We start from the raw sequence: 21,489 nt of genomic DNA on the forward strand, positions 1-21,489 counted from the left end.
GGAAAGTATAAGATTACATAATTCCAGATCTTTGCATTTTCGCCACCAAATATTATTCTAGCTCCTCTTTACTCCAAAGGTTCTCTCGGTAATAATCAAGGTGTCTCAAAAAAATGCTCGTCCATTCCTGATCACTCCTTCAGCTCAAATCCAGACTGAAAGAAACGACCTTAGAGGGTGAAGGGAGATTGGGACATGATTACTTGTTACTGGCTTGGCAAAATACAGCACTCGTATTTAACTAGATTATATCTGCGTTTGGATAAAATCCGACTGTTTTAAGGTCCTCTTTAACAAATCGGATCCGGCCCCCTTTTGACAAAATCCTGGCTATGTCCTTGATGAAAGTGAAACAATGTTGATGGAATGTAGATGAAGTAAATCAGATGATACTGAAGAAGGAAAGAAGAAAGACTGCAGTTTAACGTCCCATGGACATTGAGGTCATGAAAGACAGAGCCCAAGCTAGCAAATGTTCAAGGAAGAGGAAAGGAAATCACCCGTGGCTTCTCAAATGAACCATTCTGGAATTTTTCCCTGGAGCGATTTAGGGAAATCACAGAAAACCTAAATCTGAAAGGCAAGGCGCTGCTTTGAACAATGAAGCTGAGGGAATTATATCTGGAACTGAGGCTCTAAAAGTACAAGTTTTGTTGTTTGAACACCAAAGTAACTGGTGATACGCGAAATATGAAAGAAATAAAATGCAGGGTAAGTATTTCTAGAAAAGAGGAATTCATTACCATCTAATACATACCTAAATGAAGGAAGTCTTTTTTAATCCAATGGCTGTTGTTCATCAGGAAGGATTTTTGCAGAGGAGCTTAAAATTTCTTGTACTACTATTGGCATTAGTATACAATTCATCCAGCCGACTGATATCATTGTTGAAAACAACATGTAGCTTTCATTGTTGAGTTAGCGTTACTGTGTGTACAGGAGAATACTTGGTCCGCTGAAAATAGATTATCTGCCTGACCTTCTAGCTCACAGTAGTAGTGGGGTAATGGGGCTCCTGCCACTATTTTGACAAAAAAAATAGTTCTATAAATTAATTAATTACCAACTTACCTCCTGATGGCGTCGGGAGATGGCGGGAAATTGAAATTTTGGCCCAGAAATACAAAAAATGGTGGGAAATTTAAATTCGTTGGCGGGAAAATAAAATGTTATGTCGTCTCCCTCACGTTCAGAGACCAATTGACGTGGTTCATTGCACTACCATCAGAGGATGCTGTTTGCCCACCCCTACCTTCTCGCTCCCCTCCCTATCCAGAAATTGGCGGGAAAGGAATTCAGTCTGTGCTGGGGTGCCGGATAGGGCTGACGTAAGTCTTTATTTTGTATGCAGAGCGGTATATTCTTTATTTAAACAATTTCACTTACAACTGATCGAGCACTAGACAGTAACTCCATCCAGTTTGGTCAATAACTGCTGGATGTGGAGTGGACATTTGCGCTATTAGTCTGGCACTGGAGAGTAGCGCCAGTCAGACAAGCCAAAAGCCCCTGTAGGCAGCCGCAAAACGTGCGGTAATTCTTCACTGCCTCACTCTTTCCACAGTCCAAATGAATGCATACACTCGTTAAGGAAAGGCGGTTGAAAATGAAAGTACATAAATGGTAAAAATGGATTGCATTTGGACATTACTTTGCGAGACACAGCTGCAGATATGTGCGCACTGGTTGACAGTCACAGTCTGTCTCCCTGGTCCCAGCCAGTTCCGGCTGTGCATTGTGTGGATGGCCGGGCAGAAAAAATTCTTACCTGCACTCAGCGTTTGGTCTCAGCTGCACCCTTGTGGGACGTTACACCAATACAGATCATTCCACTCACCTATCTTATATAAATTACGCAAATACAAATAATTACATGCAGCACAAGTTACACCAAACAAACAAGGAAACAGAATGATTGAAGAAATCGTGTCCACTGTAAACAAAGGAAACACTTGAGTTAGTACACTATTTGACATTAAAATTGCTACACCAATAAAAAATGCAGATGATAAACGGGTATTAATTGGACAAATATATTACACTAGAACTGAAATTTGATCACATTTTCTCGAAATTTGGGTGCATAGATAATGAGACCCCCCCATGAACCATGGACCTTGCCGTTGGTGGGGAGGCTTGCGTGCCTCAGCGATACAGATGGCCGTACCGTAGGTGCAACCACAACGGAGGGGTATCTGTTGAGAGGCCAGACAAACGTGTGGTTCCTGAAGAGGGGCAGCAGCCTTTTCAGTAGTTGCAGGGGCAACAGTCTGGATGATTGACTGATTTGGCCTTGCAACATTAACCAAAACGGCCTTGCTGTGCTGGTACTGCGAACGGCTGGAAGCAAGGGGAAACTACAGCCGTAATTTTTCCCGAGGACATGCAGCTTTACTGTATGATTAAATGATGATGGCATCCTCTTCGGTAAAATATTCCAGAGGTAAAATAGTCCCCCATTCGGATCTCCGGGCAGGGGCTACTCAGGAGGATGTCGTTATCAGGAGAAAGAAAACTGGTGTTCTACGGATCGGAGCGTGGAATGTCAGATCCCTTAATTGGGCAGGTAGGTTAGAAAATTTAAAAAGGGAAATGGATACGTTAAAGTTAGATATAGTGGGAATTAGTGAAGTTTGGTGGCAGGAGGAACAAGACTTCTGGTCAGGTGAACACAGGGTTATAAACACAAAATCAAATAGGGGTAATGCAGGAGTAGTTTTAATAATGAATAGGAAAATAGGAATGCGGGTAAGCTACTACAAACAGCATAGTGAACCCATTATTGTGGCCAAGATAGATACGAAGCCCACACCTACTACAGTAGTACAAGTTTATATGCCAACTACCTCTGCAGATGACGAAGAAATTGAAGAAAAGTACGATGAAATAAAAGAAATTGTTCAGATAGCGAAGGGAGACGAAAATTTAATAGTAATGGGTGACTGGAATTCGAGTGTAGGAAAAGGGAGAGAAGGAAACATAGTAGGTGAATATGGATTGGGGCTAAGAAATGAAAGAGGAAGCTGCCTAGTAGAATTTTGCACAGAGCACAACTTAATCATAGCTAACACTTGGTTTAAGAATCATGAAAGAAGGTTGTATACGTGGAAGAACCCTGGAGATACTAAAAGGTATCAAATAGATTATATAATGGTAAGACAGAGATTTAGGAACCAGGTTTTAAATTGTAAGACATTTCCAGGGGCAGATGTGGACTCGGACCACAATCTATTGGTTATGACCTGTAGATTAAAACTGAAGAAACTGCAAAAATGTGGGAAATTAAGGAGATGGGACCTGGATAAACTGAAAGAACCAGAGGTTGTACAGAGTTTCAGGGAGAGCATAAGGGGACAATTGACAGGAATAGGGGAAAGAAATACAGTAGAAGAAGAATGGGTAGCTCTGAGGGATGAAGTAGGGAAGGCAGCAGAGGATAAAGTAGGTAAAAAGACGAGGGCTGCTAGAAATCCTTGGGTAACAGAAGAAATATTGAATTTAATTGATGAAAGGAGAAAATATAAAAATGCAGTAAATGAAGCAGGCAAAAAGGAATACGGACGTCTCAAAAATGAGATCGACAGGAAGTGCAAAATGGCTAAACAGGGATGGCTAGAGGACAAATGTAAGGATGTAGAAGCTTATCTCACTAGGGGTAAGATAGATACTGCCTACAGGAAAATTAAAGAGACCTTTGGAGAAAAGAGAACCACGTGTATGAATATCAAGAGCTCAGATGGCAACCCAGTTCTAAGCAAAGAAGGGAAGGCAGAAAGGTTGAAGGAGTATATAGAAGGTTTATACAAGGGTGATGTACTTGAGGACAATATTATGGAAATGGAAGAGGATGTAGATGAAGACGAAATGGGAGATACGATACTGCGTGAAGAGTTTGACAGAGCACTGAAAGACCTGAGTCGAAACAAGGCCCCCGGAGTAGACAACATTCCATTGGAACTACTGACGGCCTTGGGAGAGCCAGTCATGACAAAACTCTACCAGCTGGTGAGCAAGATGTATGAGACAGGCGAAATACCCTCAGACTTCAAGAAGAATATAATAATTCCAATCCCAAAGAAATCAGGTGCTGACAGATGTGAAAATTACCGAACTATCAATTTAATAAGTCACAGCTGCAAAATACTAACCCGAATTCTTTACAGACGAATGGAAAAACTGGTAGATGCGGACCTCGGGGAAGATCAGTTTGGATTCCGTCGAAATGTTGGAACACGTGAGGCAATACTGACCTTACAACTTATCTTAGAAGAAAGATTAAGAAGAGGCAAACCTACGTTTCTAGCATTTGTAGACTTAGAGAAAGCTTTTGACAATGTTGACTGGAATACTCTTTTTCAAATTCTAAAGGTGGCAGGGGTAAAATACAGGGAGCGAAAGGCTATTTACAATTTGTACAGAAACCAGATGGCAGTCATAAAAGTCGAGGGGCATGAAAGGGAAGCAGTGGTTGGGAAAGGAGTGAGACAGGGTTGTAGCCTCTCCCCGATGTTATTCAATCTGTATATTGAGCAAGCAGTAAAGGAAACAAAAGAAAATGTTGGAGTAGGTATTAAAATTCATGGAGACGAAGTAAAAACTTTGAGGTTCGCCGATGACATTGTAATTCTGTCAGAGACGGCAAAGGACTTGGAAGAGCAGTTGAATGGAATGGACAGTGTCTTGAAAGGAGGATATAAGATGAACATCAACAAAAGCAAAACGAGGATAATGGAATGTAGTCAAATTAAATCGGGTGATGTTGAGGGAATTAGATTAGGAAATGAGACACTTCAAGTAGTAAAGGAGTTTTGCTATTTAGGAAGTAAAATAACTGATGATGGTTGAAGTAGAGAGGATATAAAATGTAGACTGGCAATGGCAAGGAAAGCGTTTCTGAAGAAGAGAAATTTGTTAACATCGAATATAGATTTATGTATCAGGAAGTCATTTCTGAAAGTATTTGTTTGGAGTGTAGCCATGTATGGAAGTGAAACATGGACGATTACTAGTTTGGACAAGAAGAGAGTAGAAGCTTTCGAAATGTGGTGCTACAGAAGAATACTGAAGATAAGGTGGATAGATCACGTAACTAATGAGGAGGTATTGAATAGGATTGGGGAGAAGAGAAGTTTGTGGCACAACTTGACTAGAAGAAGGGATCGGTTGGTAGGACATGTTTTGAGGCATCAAGGGATCACAAATTTAGCGTTAGAGGGCAGCGTGGAGGGTAAAAATCGTAGAGGGAGACCGAGAGATGAGTACACTAAGCAGATTCAAAAGGATGTAGGTTGCAGTAGGTACTGGGAGATGAAGCAGCTTGCACAGGATAGAGTAGCATGGAGAGCTGCATCAAACCAGTCTCAGGACTGAAGATAACAACAACAACAACAGATAATGAGAAATCAGTACCCAGAACAACCACCTCTGGGCGTAATAACGGCCTTGATACGCTTGGTCATTGAGTCAAACAGAGCTTGAATGGCGAGTACAGGTACAGCTGCCCATGCAGCTTCAACACAATACCACAGTTCAAGAGTAGTGACTGGCGTATTGTGACGAGCCAGTTGCTCGGCCACCATTGACCAGACGTTTTCAGTTGGTGAGAGATATGGAAAATGTGCTGGCCAGGGCACCAGTCGAACATTTTCTGTATCCAGAAAGGCCCGTACAGGACCTTCAACGTGCGGTCGTGCATTATCGTGCTGAAATGTAGGGTTTCGCAGGGATCGAATGAAGGGTAGAGCCACGGGTCATAACACATCTGAAATGTAACATCCACTGTTCAAAGTGCTGTCATTGCGAAGAAGAGGTAATTGAGACATGTAACCAATGGCACCCCTTACCATCACGCCAGGTGGTACGCCTGTGAGACGATGACGAATACCCACTTCCAATGTGCGTTCACTGCGATGTTGCCAAACACAGATGCGATCATCATGATGCTGTAAACACCGAACCTGGATTCATCCAAAAAGATGACATTTTGCCATTCGTGCACCCTAGTTCATTGTTGAGAACACCATCGCAGGCGGTCCTGTCTGTGATGCAGCGTCAAGGGTACCCGCAGCCATGGTCTCTGAGCTGATAGTCTGTGCTGCTACAAACATTGTCAAACTGTTTGTGCAGATGGTTGTTGTCTTGCAAACATCCCCATCTGTTGACTCAGGGATCGAGACGTGGTAGCACGATCCATTACAGCCATGCGGATAAGATGCCTGTCATCTCGACTGCTAGTGATACGAGGCCATTGGGATCCAGCACGGTGTTCCGTATTACCCTCCTGAACCCACCGATTCCATATTCTGCTAACAGTCATTGGATCACAACCGACGCGAGCAGCAATGTCGTGATATGATAAACCGCAATCACGATAGACTACAATCCGACCTCTATCAAAGTAGGAAATGTGATGGTACGCAACGTCGGCCAACTGCTGTTTGTGTATTAGAAATCGGTTGGAAACTTTTCTCATGTCAGCACGTTGTAGGTGTCGCCACTGGCGCCAACCTTGTGTGAATGCTCTGAAAAGCTTATTATTTGCATATCACAGCATCTTGTTCCTGTCAGTCAAATTTCGGGTCTATAGCACGTCATCTTTGTGGTGTAGCAATTTTAATGGCCAGTAGTGTAATTTAATAGTTATATGCACTAGAGTCTATGTTTCCTGTGGAACAGCACAGATCTTCGACAGTGGTCGTTTACAAGTTCCCATTGCTGTGTGCACTAGAACACTTGTATCATACCATCAGGACCAGGGTGTATACCAACAATGACCCCAGACTGCCCCACGAGGGATGGCAAATTGTCATTCTTCAGTAGGACCAATGTATCTGGCTGTAGATTGTTCTTTGTTGATGACCATTTAGTTCTCTGTTGTAGTTGAGATAGGTAATCTTTTGACCACCATTTCCAGATGTGCTGCTTGCACTGCTGGATGAGCTGCCATCTTGACAACCAGGGTGATGGCTCTGAAAGCAAGCCTGGCTCTGGGATTGTTGTTAAGGGTACACCAACAGGAAAATGGCCTGGAGTAAGGTATGAGAGTTCATCTGCATTGCCAGGAAGTAGTGTAATAGGTCTGGAACTCAAACATGCTTAAATTTTTGATGGGAGTGTGTATAATTCTTCAAATGTCAGCACTTGGTTTCCCAGGACTCTCTTCAAATGTATCCCACAGACCACCAAAATGCAGGGCATGAGGTGGGATAAATGCCACTGTATACCATTCTGTGATGCATACTTCTGGATTTGGGTTGTGTGAAACTGACAGCTGAACAGTTTATGCATTTCACTCAGCTCATTCCTTGCACTCACATACGTCTTCCCATTGTCATTCTACACGTTTATACAAATGCCTTGGCATGAAATGAATCTTCAAAGAGCAGCAATGAAAGTTTTGGAAGACAAATCAGTGGCAAGCTCTACGTGTACTGCCTTTGTTGCCATGCAAATGAACAAGGCAATGTAGACCTTTGTCCTAGTTTAGCTCTTCTTTCCTCCATTCCTTACATGTAGTGACCCTCCATACTCAACCCCACAATTACGGAAAGGTCTGCTTTGCTCTACACACACTGAAGGAAGTTGTCCCATGCGCTGTGTTGCCAAATAAGACACTTGTGGATTATTTGTCTGTTTACAGATCTTCCATTGGATATCCAGTACCTTTGTCTGAGGCTTGCTAACAGCAGCTGAGATTCTGCATGCAACAAACGAAGATGATCGCTCATGACTATTAATTTAGTGACTTCTGACTGTGAGAAACTTTTGATTATTCCAATCTGCCACCCACCCTTAATAAGTGTTCTTCTTCCAGAGAGGAATGAAGTGAGTTCAGTTTAGTTTCTTGGGGATTGATCAGCCATGTTGTAGTTCTTCATTTTCCTTGTAATAATCTTGCTGTTGCACCATGTGAATGACTGCCTTCAATGCTGTGTGAAGTTTTCCTACTGTTACGTTTCCACTAAGTATCTCGGTGGCTTGCTGTCTATATATCTCAGTACATACATCATAACTCTTTGCAGTTTTGACCATGACGAATAATATTGGGCTATCTCATTCACAATGCAAGTAGTTGCAAGAAAGCAAACATGCTGAATACATTTCTCTGGTGCATCAGAGGTTCGTCTGCATACTTCATGGTGTTAACAGGCCATGCTTATGGTGGCTGATGGAGCCAGCAAGGACCTGTCCACCATAGCTTACTGTCACCTAGCTGTTGTGGTACATTTCCTCTCGAAATGATATCATTAGGATTACTCTTAGAGGATATGTGGTTGCTGTCTTCTAATGCAGAGAGTTGCTGGATATCAGACATACAATTTCCAGCAAATGTTTCCCTTGGTTCTTTCGCCAACCATGCTAAGACAACAGTAGAATCTGTTCAAAAGTAGGTTTAGGTGATGTTTAAGTGTAGCCCGATTTGATCTTCTCCATTATTCTAGCCAGTGGTAGGGCTGCACACAGTTCAAGTATTTGCAGTGATATTTGCTTTATTGGTGCTACACTGGATTTCGAAGTTAAAAGCTTGATTGAGAAATCATTTTCTTCATAGACGCTTCTAAGGTAAATGCAGGCTCCATATGCTTGCTCGGAGGCATCTGAGAATCCATGTAGCTCCAGCCACTTCACTCCGTTGCTAAACACTCTTCATTCAATATGAATGCTATCCAGTGATTGTAGATGATTATTCACCTGTTCCCACTATATCTTCAGGTCATCTGCTAACGGCGTGTCCCACTCTATTCGTCTTTGCACAGGTGTTGCAAAAACACCTTGCAAGATACTATCACTGGTACCAGAAGTCCCAATGGATTGAATATAGAAGCAACCCGAGGAAGTATATGTTGCTTAGTCCAGCTTGTGTTACTGTTTTCTACATCAGTGGCTAAGAATTGGAAGGTATAGCTATGAGGATGCCACATCAGCCCCAACGTCTTCACTGCTTCTTGTTGCTCGTTGCCCAGACTCCACGGTATTTGCTCTTCACGATGTTCAGGTGGGATGTTTTCCAGCAATCTTGAATCGTTTGCACACCATTTAGGAAGAGGAAACCCTGCGCTGTGAAGTCATCTAATAAGCTCCTCCTGCAGACTGAGTGCCTCCTCTATGGTGTGAGCTCCGCTCAGAGCAACGTCTACATTCAAACCCCTTTCTAACGTGTTCGCAGCCCTTGGATATGTTGTTCTCTCATATTCTGCTAGTTGTAATAGACATCATGTTGCTAAAAAGGGCGCTGCTGCTGAACCATAAGTGACCGCTGTTAAGCGATAAGCCTTGATTGGTTTGTTGGGAGACTCATGCCAAAGAATTCTTTATAGGTCTTGATCTACCTTTCCGACTTCAATCTGTCTGTACATTTTTGTGATGTCAGCAGTGAAAGTATACCTGTGTGTTCGGAACCACAGGGCAGTTGAATATAAGTCATCTTGTACTGTTGGTCCAACCATCAAGATGTCATTGAGGGAAGTGTTCGATGATGTCTTTGCTGAGGCATTAAACACTACTTGAAGTTTAGTAGTACTGCTTGATTCTTTAAGCACTGAGTGATGTGACATGTAATATGTGCAGTTCTCTGTACCTATGGTCACCAGTTCCATATGACCCAGATCTTCATATTCTCTCACGAAACTGACATACTGTGCCCTTAATTCTGGCTGTCGCTGTAGCCTTCTCTCTATGCGTTATAAGCAGCATGTATGATTATTTACGGACTTAGTCCTGCATAACTGTCTACCACTGGCAGTTTCATCACGAATCTACCATTTGCATTCCTCTGAATGGCCTTAGCAAAATGCTCCTCGCATAATCGCTCTTCTTTTGTGTGCACAGTAACAGACTTCATTTCTTCTTGCTGCCAGAACCTTTCGACCTGAATGTTAAGGCTGGTATTGTGTGCAAGGCATGGCAGTACTCTTCGAGCATTGGACTTAACTGAATGAGGAGGTATATTTCCTGAAACAATCAAACCAAATGATGTTTTCTGTAAGGTTGGATGGTTATCTCTTTTCAGTTGACCAGGCTGCAATACATCAAAAAAGATCGATGCTCCAAGCAGAAGATCAATCTCACCAGTTTCGTTAAATGATGGGTCCGCTAACCTTACGTGCTTAGGAAGTTGCCACGTGGAGGTTTCAAGGGCTGCCGCTGGGAGTGGCTCTACTATACGCAGTAATGCACAGACAGCATATGAGCCGCAGTCAGCATCTCTTGAGGAAATGTACACACTGCAAACTTGACAAAATTCTACTGTTTGAACATCGCTGATACCACTTATTGGTATTAGATGCCGACTGAGCTGTAGTCCTATCCGGTCTGCTAAGCTCTTAGACATAAAGTTCATTTGTGAGGCACTGTCAAGAAGTACCCTGCATTTGTACACCTTCCAATTTTTGTCAGCGATGTTCACAAGTGCAGCAGATAATAATACTTCTGCGTGTTGGCGGTCTCCTTTCACTGTGCAGTATGTTTGCTGTTATTATACATCCGTTTCTTGGTTTCTGCTGTCACTATTACTATCTTTTTCCTTGTGCCAAAGTTTTTGTCTGTTCACGAAGTCTATTCTGATAGCAGTGTCGCTCCCTTTGAACTTAAGACACCTACTTAGCTTATGCGTTGAGTTGCTGAATGCATAGTCGGGAGCAGTCGCGAGAAATGTACGTCGAGGACTGTACCCTTCTGCTTCAGTATGCTTCGCGACTGGCTGCTGGGACTGGGGCACCATTTTGTCTGGATGAATGAGCTCTAACATCTGACAGCTGGTTTCTAGAAATGCTACCAGATCTTTCAGACTAGGAAATGTGGTGTCAGCTGTTTTACATTCCCACTGTTTCCTCCGAGTCACACTAATGTGATCCAACAAAATGTGCAAGAGCAATATTTCATGCAATGGAATGCCGACATGCATTACCTCAATCGCATTCAGATTACCCATTAGCTGATTAATTAAACTTGGGGTTGTTATACCTTTGAACGACAAATCCCATGCAATCTTAAACTTACTTTCTGTAATCGGTATGTTTTCAACCAGCTTACGAGGTTCACCAGACACACACATGACAATAAATAATAATATTGCTGGACATCAGTTAAGGCTTCATTTGCTGATAACTAGTGCCTTAAAGGTATCGAAGAAGTGCATGGATTCTGCTTTATTACCATTGAATTTTGGTAATGAAATTGCTGGGAGCTTTATTTCACGTGCACTGCATAAACTTGCAGACTTAGGTGGTAACACAACATTTGACAGGAGCAGTGTTGCTATCTTTGATTCTAAATCTAAACACAAGTCTTCAAATGACTCCCTCTCTGCATCATGAGATTCTTCTACACCGTTAATCTCTGAATTTGGATGTCGTTGTATTTATCCTTGCTTGTATGTAGCAGCGACTGCTTTAGTCTGATGTCAATGAAACTGGATCCCACATTTGACAGGAGCAGTGTCGCTATCTTTGATTCTAAATCTAAGCACAAGTCTTCAAATGACTCCCTCTCTGCATCATGAGATTCTTCAACACCGTTAATCTCTGAATTTGGATGTCGTTGTATTTATCCTTGCTTGTATGTAGCAGTGACTGCTTTAGTCTGATGTCGATGAAACTGGATCCTTCATGAAAGCTATTAACGAATGTGGAGAGTCTAGTCACTCGTGACTTGATTACTGCTCTTTTCTTAATTAAATTTCGTTTCTTGACAGGATCCATATTTCAGAGATTAGCACAAAGGATAACAGATTAAGGAAACTGAGCCACGCTGCTCACAGAGCAGGACGATGGATGGTACCTGTAGAGCGCTGACAGGGCTGCAGCTACTGGTGGAGACGGCGACAACCGGCGCTCGCTGATGCACTGGTGACGTGTGTGGGAACTGCTTGGCCGTGTTACGACATCTGCTGGCTTGAGGTGCACTTCACAACACGATTCTTGTGGCTTTTGTACCTTGGAGAGCTCTAGTGCGGACGTCTGTCACTGCTGATGCTTGGGAGACATGCGGAGCGTTTGGTAATCTCGGAGATCTACACAGAAAGCCACGATAACCAGATACTCATAATTCGCGGCACGTGCAAAGCAAAGCACATAACTTTTAGGCCGGAACATGTTCGAATAGTTATATCCGCGCCCGCAGGACCAAAATGTAGGCATCCACAAAACACGTTGTAATTCTGCGCTGCCTCGCTCTTTCCACAGTCCAAACAAATGCATACACTCGTTGCAAAGGAAAGGCAGTTGAAAATGAAAGTACATGAATGGTAAAAGTGGACTGTATTTGTACTTTACATTGCAAGACACAGCTACAGATGCGTGCGCGCTGCTTCGCGGTCACAGCCCGTCTCCCTGGTCCCGGCCGGGCAGAAGAAATTCTTACCTGTAACGAGCGTCCCAGAAATACAGGAGAGCAGGGTTCTCCCGACCTACAAATGGATAGCTGCTCTTTTTTTTTTTGTCATCAGTCTACTGACTGGTTTGATGCGGCCCGCCACGAATTCCTTTCCTGTGCTAACCTCTTCATCTCAGAGTAGCACTTGCAACCTACGTCCTCAATTATTTGCTTGACGTATTCCAATCTCTGTCTTCCTCTACAGTTTTTGCCTTCTACAGCTCCCTCTAGTACCATGGAAATCATTCCCTCATGTCTTAGCAGATGTCCTATCATCCTGTCCCTTCTCCTTATCAGTGTTTTCCACATATTCCTTTCCTCTCCGATTCTGCATAGAACCTCCTCATTCCTTACCTTATCAGGCCACCTAATTTTCAACATTCGTCTATAGCACCACATCTCAAATGCTTCGATTCTCTTCTGTTCCGGTATTCCCACAGTCCATGTTTCACTACCATACAGCGCTGTACTCTAGACGTACATCCTCAGAAATTTCTTCCTCAAATGAAGGCCGGTATTTGATATTAGTAGACTTCTCTTGGTCAGAAATGCCTTTTTTGCCATAGCGAGTCTGCTTTTGATGTCCTCCTTGCTCCGTCCGTCATTGGTTATTTTACTGCCTAGGTAGCAGAATTCCTTAACTTCATTGACTTCGTGACCATCAATCCTGATGTTAAGTTTCTCGCTGTTCTCATTTCTACTACTTCTTATTACCTTCGTCTTTCTCCGATTTACTCTCAAACCATACTGTGTACTCATTAGACTGTTCATTCCGTTCAGCAGATCATTTAATTCTTCCTCACTTTCACTCAGGGTAGCAATGTCATCAGCGAATCGTATCATTGATATCCTTTCACCTTGTATTTTAATTCCACTCCTGAGCCTTTCTTATATTTCCATCATTGCTTCCTCGATGTACAGATTGAAGAGTAGGGGGCGAAAGAATACAGCCTTGTCTTACTCCCTTCTTAATACGAGCACTTCGTTCTTGATCGTCCACTCTTATTATTCCCCCTTGGTTGTTGTACATGTTGTATATGACCCGTCTCTCCCTATAGCTTACCCCTACTTTTTTCAGAATCTTGAAGAGCTTGCACCATTTTATATTGTCGAACGCTTTTTCCAGGTCAACAAATCCTATGAACGTGTCTTGATTTTTATTTATCTTTGCTTCCATTATTAGCCGTAACGTCAGAATTGCCTCTCTCGTGCCTTTACTTTTCCTAAAGCCAAACTGATCGTCACCTAGCGCATTCTCAATTTTCTTTTCCATTCTTCTGTATATTATTCTTGTAAGCAGCTTCGATGCATGAGCTGATTGTGCGATAATTCTCGCACTTGTCAGCTCTTGCCGCCTTCGGAATTGTGTGGATGATGCTTTTTCGAAAGTCATATGGTATGTCGCCAGACTCATATATTCTACACACCAACGTGAATAGTCGTCTTGTTGCCATTTCCCCCAATGATTTTAGAAATTCTGATGGAATGTTATCTATCCCTTCTGCCTTATTTGAACGCAAGTCCTCCAAAGCTCTTTTAAATTCCGATTCTAATACTGGATCCCTATCTCTTCTAAATCGACTCCTGTTTCTTCTTCTATCACATCAGACAAATCTTCACCCTCATAGAGGCTTTCAATGTATTCTTTCCACCTATCTGCTCTCTTCTCTGCATTTAACAGTGGAATTCCCGTTGCACTCTTAATGTTACCACCGTTGCTTTTAATGTCACCAAAGGTTGTTTTGACTTTCCTGTATGCTGAGTCTGTCCTTCCGACAATCATATCTTTTTCGATGTCTTCGCATTTTTCCTGGAGCAATTTCGTCTTAGCTTCCCTGCACTTCCTATTTATTTCATTCCTCAGCGACTTGTATTTCTGTATTCCTGATTTTCCTGAAACATGTTTGTACTTCCTCCTTTCATCAATCAACTGAAGTACTTCTTCTGTTACCCATGGTTTCTTCGCAGCTGCCTTCTTTGTACCTATGTTTTTCTTCCCAACTTCTGTGATGGCCCTTTTTAGAGACGTCCATTCCTCTTCAACTGTGTTGCCTACTGCGCTATTACTTATTGCTGTATCTATAGCGTTAGAGAACTTCAAACGTATCTCGTCATTCCTTAGAACTTCCGTATCCCACTTCTTAGCGTATTGATTCTTCCTGACCAATGTCTTGAACTTCAGCCTACTCTTCATCACTACTATATTGTGATCTGAGTCTATATCTGCTCCTGGGTACGCCTTCAATCCAGTATCTGATTTCGGAATCTCTGTCTGACATTGATGTAATCTAATTGAAATCTTCCCGTATCTCCCGGCCTTTTCCAAGTATACCTCCTGTTCTTGTGATTCTTGAACAGGGTATTCGCTATTACTAGCTGAAACTTGTTACAGAACTCAATTAGTCTTTATCCTCTTTCATTCCTTGTCCCAAGCCCAGATTCTCCTGTAACCTTTTCTTCTACTCCTTCCCCTACAGCTGCATTCCAGTCGCCCATGACTATTAGATTTTCGTCCCCCTTTACATACTGCATTACCCTTTCAATATCCTCATACATTTTCTGTATCTGTTCATCTTCAGCTTGCGACGTCGGCATGTATACCTGAACTATCGTTGTCGGTGTTGGTCTGCTGTCGATTCTGATTAGAATAACCCGGTCACTGAACTGTTCACAGTAACACACCCTCTGCCCTACCTTCCTATTCATAACGAATCCTACACCTGTTATACCATTTTCTGCTGCTGTTGACATTACCTGATACTCATCTGACCAGAAATCCTTGTCTTCCTTCCACTTCACTTCACTGACCCCTACCATATCTAGCTTGAGCCTTTGCATTTCCCTTTTCAGATTTTCTAGTTTCCCTACCACGTTCAAGCTTCTGACATTCCACGCCCCGACTCGTAGAACATTATCCTTACGTTGATTATTCAATCTTTTTCTCATGGTAACCTCCCCCTTGGCAGTCCCCTCCTGGAGATCCGAATGAGGGACTATTCCGGAATCTTTTGCCAATGTAGAGATCATCATGACACTTCTTCAACTACAGGCCACATGTCCTGTGGATACACGTTACGTGTCCTTAATGTAGTGGTTTCCATTGCCTTCTGCATCCTCATGTCGTTGATCATTGCTGATTCTTCCGCCTTCAGGGGCAATTTCCCACCCCTAGGACAAGAGAGTGCCCTGAACCTCTATCTGCTCCTCCGCCCTCTTTGACAAGGCCGTTGGCAGAATGAGGCTGACTTCTTATGCCGGAAGTCTTTGGCCGCCAATCCTGACTATTTATCAAAATTTTGGCAGTGGCGGGGATCGAACCCGGGACCGAAGACGTTTTGATCATGAATCAAAGACGCTACCCCTAGACCACGGGTACCACCCTTCATAGGTGCTACTGAGAGGAATTTAAGGAAGAGTAATAACAATTTTAAAAGAGCAACCCACTGTCCCACTGTGCATAAAAGGGTGGAGCCTTATCCGTCTTGGTGACCATCTCAAAAGATCTACGGTCACCTCCATATTTGCTACTTACCAGTTGAGGAGTTCATTGGATGTGGGTTATGATGCAACGAACAAACGCCTGGTTGACGCCCCAACTCTCGAATCATATCAGTGGATCTCTCACCCTCGCATCCACCCACCTGGCGGCACTCATTGATATCATACTGATTAGATAATTAATTAATTCGATCATGAGAGTCGCTTTCTTGCTGAGTAACTTTTTTTCTGCAGTCAGATTACAGAAACTTTTGTGACGTCTCCTTGGGCCTCCCACAGGCTACGTAAATACTTCCTCTGGTACCTAAGTGGGTGGTAAGCCTCGTCATATAGCTGAGGACATGTAACGCTATTTGCATTCTGTCTCTCGGTTGTCTTGTCATGCTGGAAGTAACTCACTTCGAATTCTGATATACGGCTCCCAAACTATTCCTGCTGAGAACTGTCAGTCTATGGGGCAGTAAGATGTTTAAATCTCTTCTCCACTCCCAGACTGCATGTAAACAGCTGTCACTGGGGCACACATCTCCGCCTGTGAATCAAGGCCCTACTGCCTCCAGCCGACAACCCACCACTTTCGCGCCTTGCCAGACAGCTGTTGATGATTCCAGACTTGCAAAACTTGTCCGGTCCTTCCCAGAGCTGGGTGCTTCCATTTCACTGGGGTAAATACCAGGATGTTGAACAATATGCTTCCCCACATCTCTCCTGCAACAAGAAACGTTCTGAGATCTGTGTTCGAAATATCCCAAAGAAATTTGACATAGAAGAAACGGTATAGAGCTCACCTCTCAACTCCCCTTTCATCACAGTATCGCTTACTTGCCGTATTCTTGGGAATCTTTCAGTCTTCTACATATAGCATTTGAATCCACCTGATTTCGACAAGGAGGAGATGCCCCCTGTCAATTTACAGATCTCCGCTATTTCTCTCGAAATCCCTTCATGTTCTGGCAGCACTGTCCCATCAGTTAGAAGGGTGCCAGGTAGAGAGCTGTTGTAACAACAAAAATAGCGCTCTAATGTACAGGAGAAAACACATAACCGTCCAGAGTTCAGATGAGTGCACAAAGAAGTTCAGGAACATAACACCTACAATTCATCGATATCGAATGACTGGCTATAAATATCCCACCTGTACATGACCTGATCTCTTTCATTGTATTCCTATGATTACCACACTAGAAATACGACAGTATAATGGTGTCCAGGTCTTCGTTGACAGCACAGTGTCTCTCTCTCTCTCTCTCTCTCTCTCTCTCTCTCTCTCTCTCTCTCTCTCCACGCTATTTTTGTAAAACACAGGTGAATAAAACTATAAGAACTTCACTAACGTCACGTAACCTGGTAGAGAACTCAATAAAATTTTACCATATCTCTCTCTTCTTACATATCGGGAAACTAATACCGTCTACATGTTGGCACAACTATATGTGATGATCACATTTAATAGACTTATAATGGTCCAATGGAGATGGTGACTAGTGGTCGAAATCGCTTCCACAGACCTATTTAAAGTTTTGGTGCTTTTACTGGAGGAAGACCATATTGACTAACAAATGTACAGAATCCTATGACCAATACAGCAACTTTTCAGATCTATAGTGTTACGCTTTCTGGAAGAAATGCTGTACGTGTTTTGGAATCATGTCTCACCATTCAGCCACACACTTATGTTTGATCATATGGAGAAATTTTTTAAAGATAACAGCCACTGGTGAATCATATTTGTGACACTCTCAGTACTGGGACAAAACCTGTTCAGGCCCACTCTCCTTTGTTGCAAGATGTATCTAAGATGGCGCTGATGACCTCATCCAAGATGGCAGTATGTAGACTTGGCAACAGCACATGACATCATCCAAGATGGTGACTGTGGCGTCATTCAAGATAGCGGATTTTGGCGGGAAGTTTGAATTTTGGCAGGAAAGTGCTACACTCCCCTCCCCCAGAAAAATGGTGGGAAGTTCTAATTCCATCAGGATAAAGCATCACACCATGGTTATCTCTACTAAGCAAAGAAAACTGCGGGAAGATAGGATACTTCCACTAACGCAAGTCACCTCCTATAAACTTGCGCCAAGTTTGAATTTTGGCAGTAAACAAAGGTCACTTGGGATTTCACAGCTAATCTAACAAAATGGCGCGAAAGAAAGGGCACTTTAAGTAATGCAAGATGGCGACATCCAGTGTGTTCACCACGAGATCCGGATCCCAACTGACTTAGTTCATATTGCCACCGCCAGAGGGCGATACCGTGATGTCAGTGGATTACGCAAGTACCGTAATTCAAGATGGTGGCAAACAGTGTGTTCACCATGAGTCCTAGTGCCAGCAGAGAGTGCTACCAGGGACTTGGAATGAATTTTTGCGAGTGCAAGGAAGGAAATAGGTTAAGTCTCCGCCACGATCCTCAACCGAGCACCATGTGCCATTACCAACCCATGTTGGCGAGCTAACGTGTACTAACGTGCACAGTGCTTGACGTCATCCAAGAGGGTGGGGCGAAATGGCAGGAAAACTACTGTGCCTATGCAATCAATGTCTCCACCATGAGATCTACACTCCAACTGACCTAGTTCACATTACTGCCACCAAAGGGAACTTTAATCCCTCCTGTGACATAATTCCAGATGGTGGTCTGCAGGGGGAAAATGGTGCGAAAATGACTCAGGCTGTGCTGGGCTGCTGGGGAAAGTAAGGAAGGACTGCACCCTATTTATTTTGGAACATTTTATTTAGCGATGGAGTACATTTATCACACTGACACAAAACACCAGCCCCGATGTGCTTGGGGGCACAATACACAGTCTGCAGACATGCAAACAACCCCTAATTTTCCCAAATAATTTCAGTACAGACCTGCAAACTGCTCCTAAATTATGCAGCATAGTGATGTGTAGACACGCACAGTACTTGTAAACTGTCCAAATAGCGCATGGCACAGCCTACAGCCCCACTCGCAAAACAATGCAACCAATGCACACAAGTACCACCCCCCACATACTGTCCACTGGACCGCGAAATGATGCGGTCGTCAGCTGTCAAACCACGCACAGATGCCAGCACGCATGTGGCGGGGACATCCCATTCATACTTGATTTGTGAGAAATTCCTATCCAAATATGCGTTCACCTAGACACACATGCTGATGTGATCGTGCGGGAACGCAGCCGTGAGCTGCCGCCGAACGCAGATGAAAGTTGCACCTAGGTGCCGTTGATGACACAATCGGATGGAAGCGAAGACGTATTAACAGAGGGCAGATGCTCCGAGCTGGGCTGCGCGCGTGGGTTCGTCACTACCCTCCCTCTAATTGCGGTCCGGTGAAGATGCTGCAGAAATCCATTCCAGACTAGCACAAGTTGCTTTCTCCTTAGCGATTCTAACGGACCATGTGTAACATATGGCTGACGCATCGCTGCGCGTAGCTGCTTACCATCGCAAGTGCAATCTAGCAACATTCTCAGTGGTATACTGAAGTCACATTGCTATCTAAAATAATAAGCTGTGTCTGAGTTTCAAAGGTATACAAAAAATTATTAAGCAATGAGAGTTTTCAAAAGACAATGATTTTCTCGTCATATTGGCCTCATAAACATACATTGTAGACATTGCAGATTGTATTTTTAAAGTTAATACAGCAATATTAATAACCATCGGAAGATTATTTGTTAACTGATCACTTTGTACAATAATATTATGCAGTAATAGAATATATTGAAATTGTTAAGTTATATTTAAAAGGTAGGGGCTTTAGAGCACTGTTTCCCCTTTTCTGTTAAGTCCAAACTACACACCATTTTTCATGTAATTAAATGTAATGAGGGTGTAGCACAGAGAAAGAAATCAAACTTGAATAATATGTGTTACCTTAATGTACAACAATGACGAACAATTGTTACCTGTTACTAAATTTCTCAAAGCCACTTACAATGCATGCCTTGCTTGAGCTGTTACCAGCAGCTGAAACGATGACTCTGTTCTTTCAATTTCAATAAGTAGCAATGTTGCCCAAGTGTGAAAGTTGTAAAACACATTTCTGGATATTCAGAGTTTTGTCAGTTCAAAGACTATTATTTTGAACATGCCAAAGCCAGTTGATACATCATGGCACCTGAAGATGCACAGACATTACCATTCTTCTGACGAGATTGGGAAGTATAAAGGGAAGGAAATTTAAGACTGAACAGGATTGGCACAAAGAGGCAAATGTAGTGCCATACAGTTGGCAGTGACTTGCAGAATAATAACGTAGCCATAGATATAGGAAGTCTGGTGTCAAAAGGAGACTGTGCATGCAGTAGACCAAGGCTTCCTTTTAGCATATTTAGTGATACTGCTTTATAAGACTATGATACACTACAACCCCTAGTAGTGTATAACAGGAATTGTGAAACACCCGGTATGAAATGTTTACTCATGTAACCATTCTAGGGTTTCTCCTAGTTCGGATAAAAACTACAATACTTTTTGTATAAAATGTTTACTCATGTAACCATTCTAGGGATTCTCCTAATTTGGATAAAAACTACAATACTTTTTGTCTATACTGATCAATGTTTGAAGTGTGCATATAAAATATGCAAATTTTCTTATTTAGAGTATTTAAATGCATGCTTTTCCTTCTCAGTATCTCAATGAGAGCGATTTAAATGAAGTATACAGCCTCAGCAAGGAGCACTGTTGTTTGGTTTACTGATGCCATATCCCCATGCATTTATTATACTTCAGGAGAAGCTGTAAATGTGGCAGTGAAGGTAATGACACATTGTCTGCTCAGCAGTAAGCACCACATGCACAGGACATATCTTGGTTGTCACAGTCCTGCAGTGATGATTATGTTGGCCATGACAAGCTGTTTCCTGAGGCTAGCTGCTCTTTCGTTAATATCTAGTCTTATTTAGTTCTGTCCTGCCAGCATTAAAATCTTCTTTGCCATCTGGCTTCTCTAAGGAGACGGTACTTGAAACAAAGGTTTTCCTGCTTTGAAGACATTGAGCAACAGTTTCATGCCCGTGAAGTTGCTGCCTGTCGTCAGTGTTGACTTTGCTCTTTTCAGATTCCACTATTACTCTCCACCTGGTGCTGAATGGTGTTATTATAGCCGGAACTTAGATCTTTTTGATTGGGATTTGGTGTCAAGCATTCTGTCTCCTTGTGGCAAGTTTGCTGAAGAGTAATGTCAATCTATTTTGAGTGGCAGGATATGTGCCACACAAGGGAAGCATGTTCTCCTGCAGATCAGCACAAGCCTAAAGCCAATGTGTGAAGCACATGTGGGCTTGCTCACCAAATTGTTCCTTTGGGCTTTCTTAAGATATTGTTTCATGCTGTGACCTTCATTCTGACATTGTTACATTGCTTATTAAATGTCAGATTCCTATCAAGAATTTGATTACGTAGGCTTTCCCGGCGTAATAAGTCTTGAAAGTCTCTTCGGGTTTGCTGCCGGATCCTAAAATCAACTTGACTCCATATTTCGGCGATCCAACTGTTCGCAATCTTCAGGAAATGCTACTTCTGCTGACGAGTCCCGCTGAGAGTCTCAGTGGGACTCATCAGCAGAAGTACCATTTCCTTCAGGAAGATGGCGAACAGTTGGATTGCCGAAATATC

At 42.8% G+C, this 21,489-nt stretch overlaps 1 protein-coding gene across 1 annotated transcript; it reads right to left on the bottom strand.

Moving 5' to 3' along the window:
- Window positions 1–9,703: 9,703 nt before the first annotated feature.
- Window positions 9,704–10,330, bottom strand: LOC126355377 (uncharacterized). The gene has a single exon (XM_050005672.1). The coding sequence runs from the start codon at window positions 10,328–10,330 to the stop codon at window positions 9,704–9,706; it is 627 nt and encodes a 208-aa protein (XP_049861629.1).
- Window positions 10,331–21,489: the final 11,159 nt, after the last annotated feature.

This window comes from Schistocerca gregaria, chromosome 3, assembly GCF_023897955.1.
Source record: "Schistocerca gregaria isolate iqSchGreg1 chromosome 3, iqSchGreg1.2, whole genome shotgun sequence".
Lineage (NCBI taxonomy): Eukaryota > Metazoa > Arthropoda > Insecta > Orthoptera > Acrididae > Schistocerca > Schistocerca gregaria.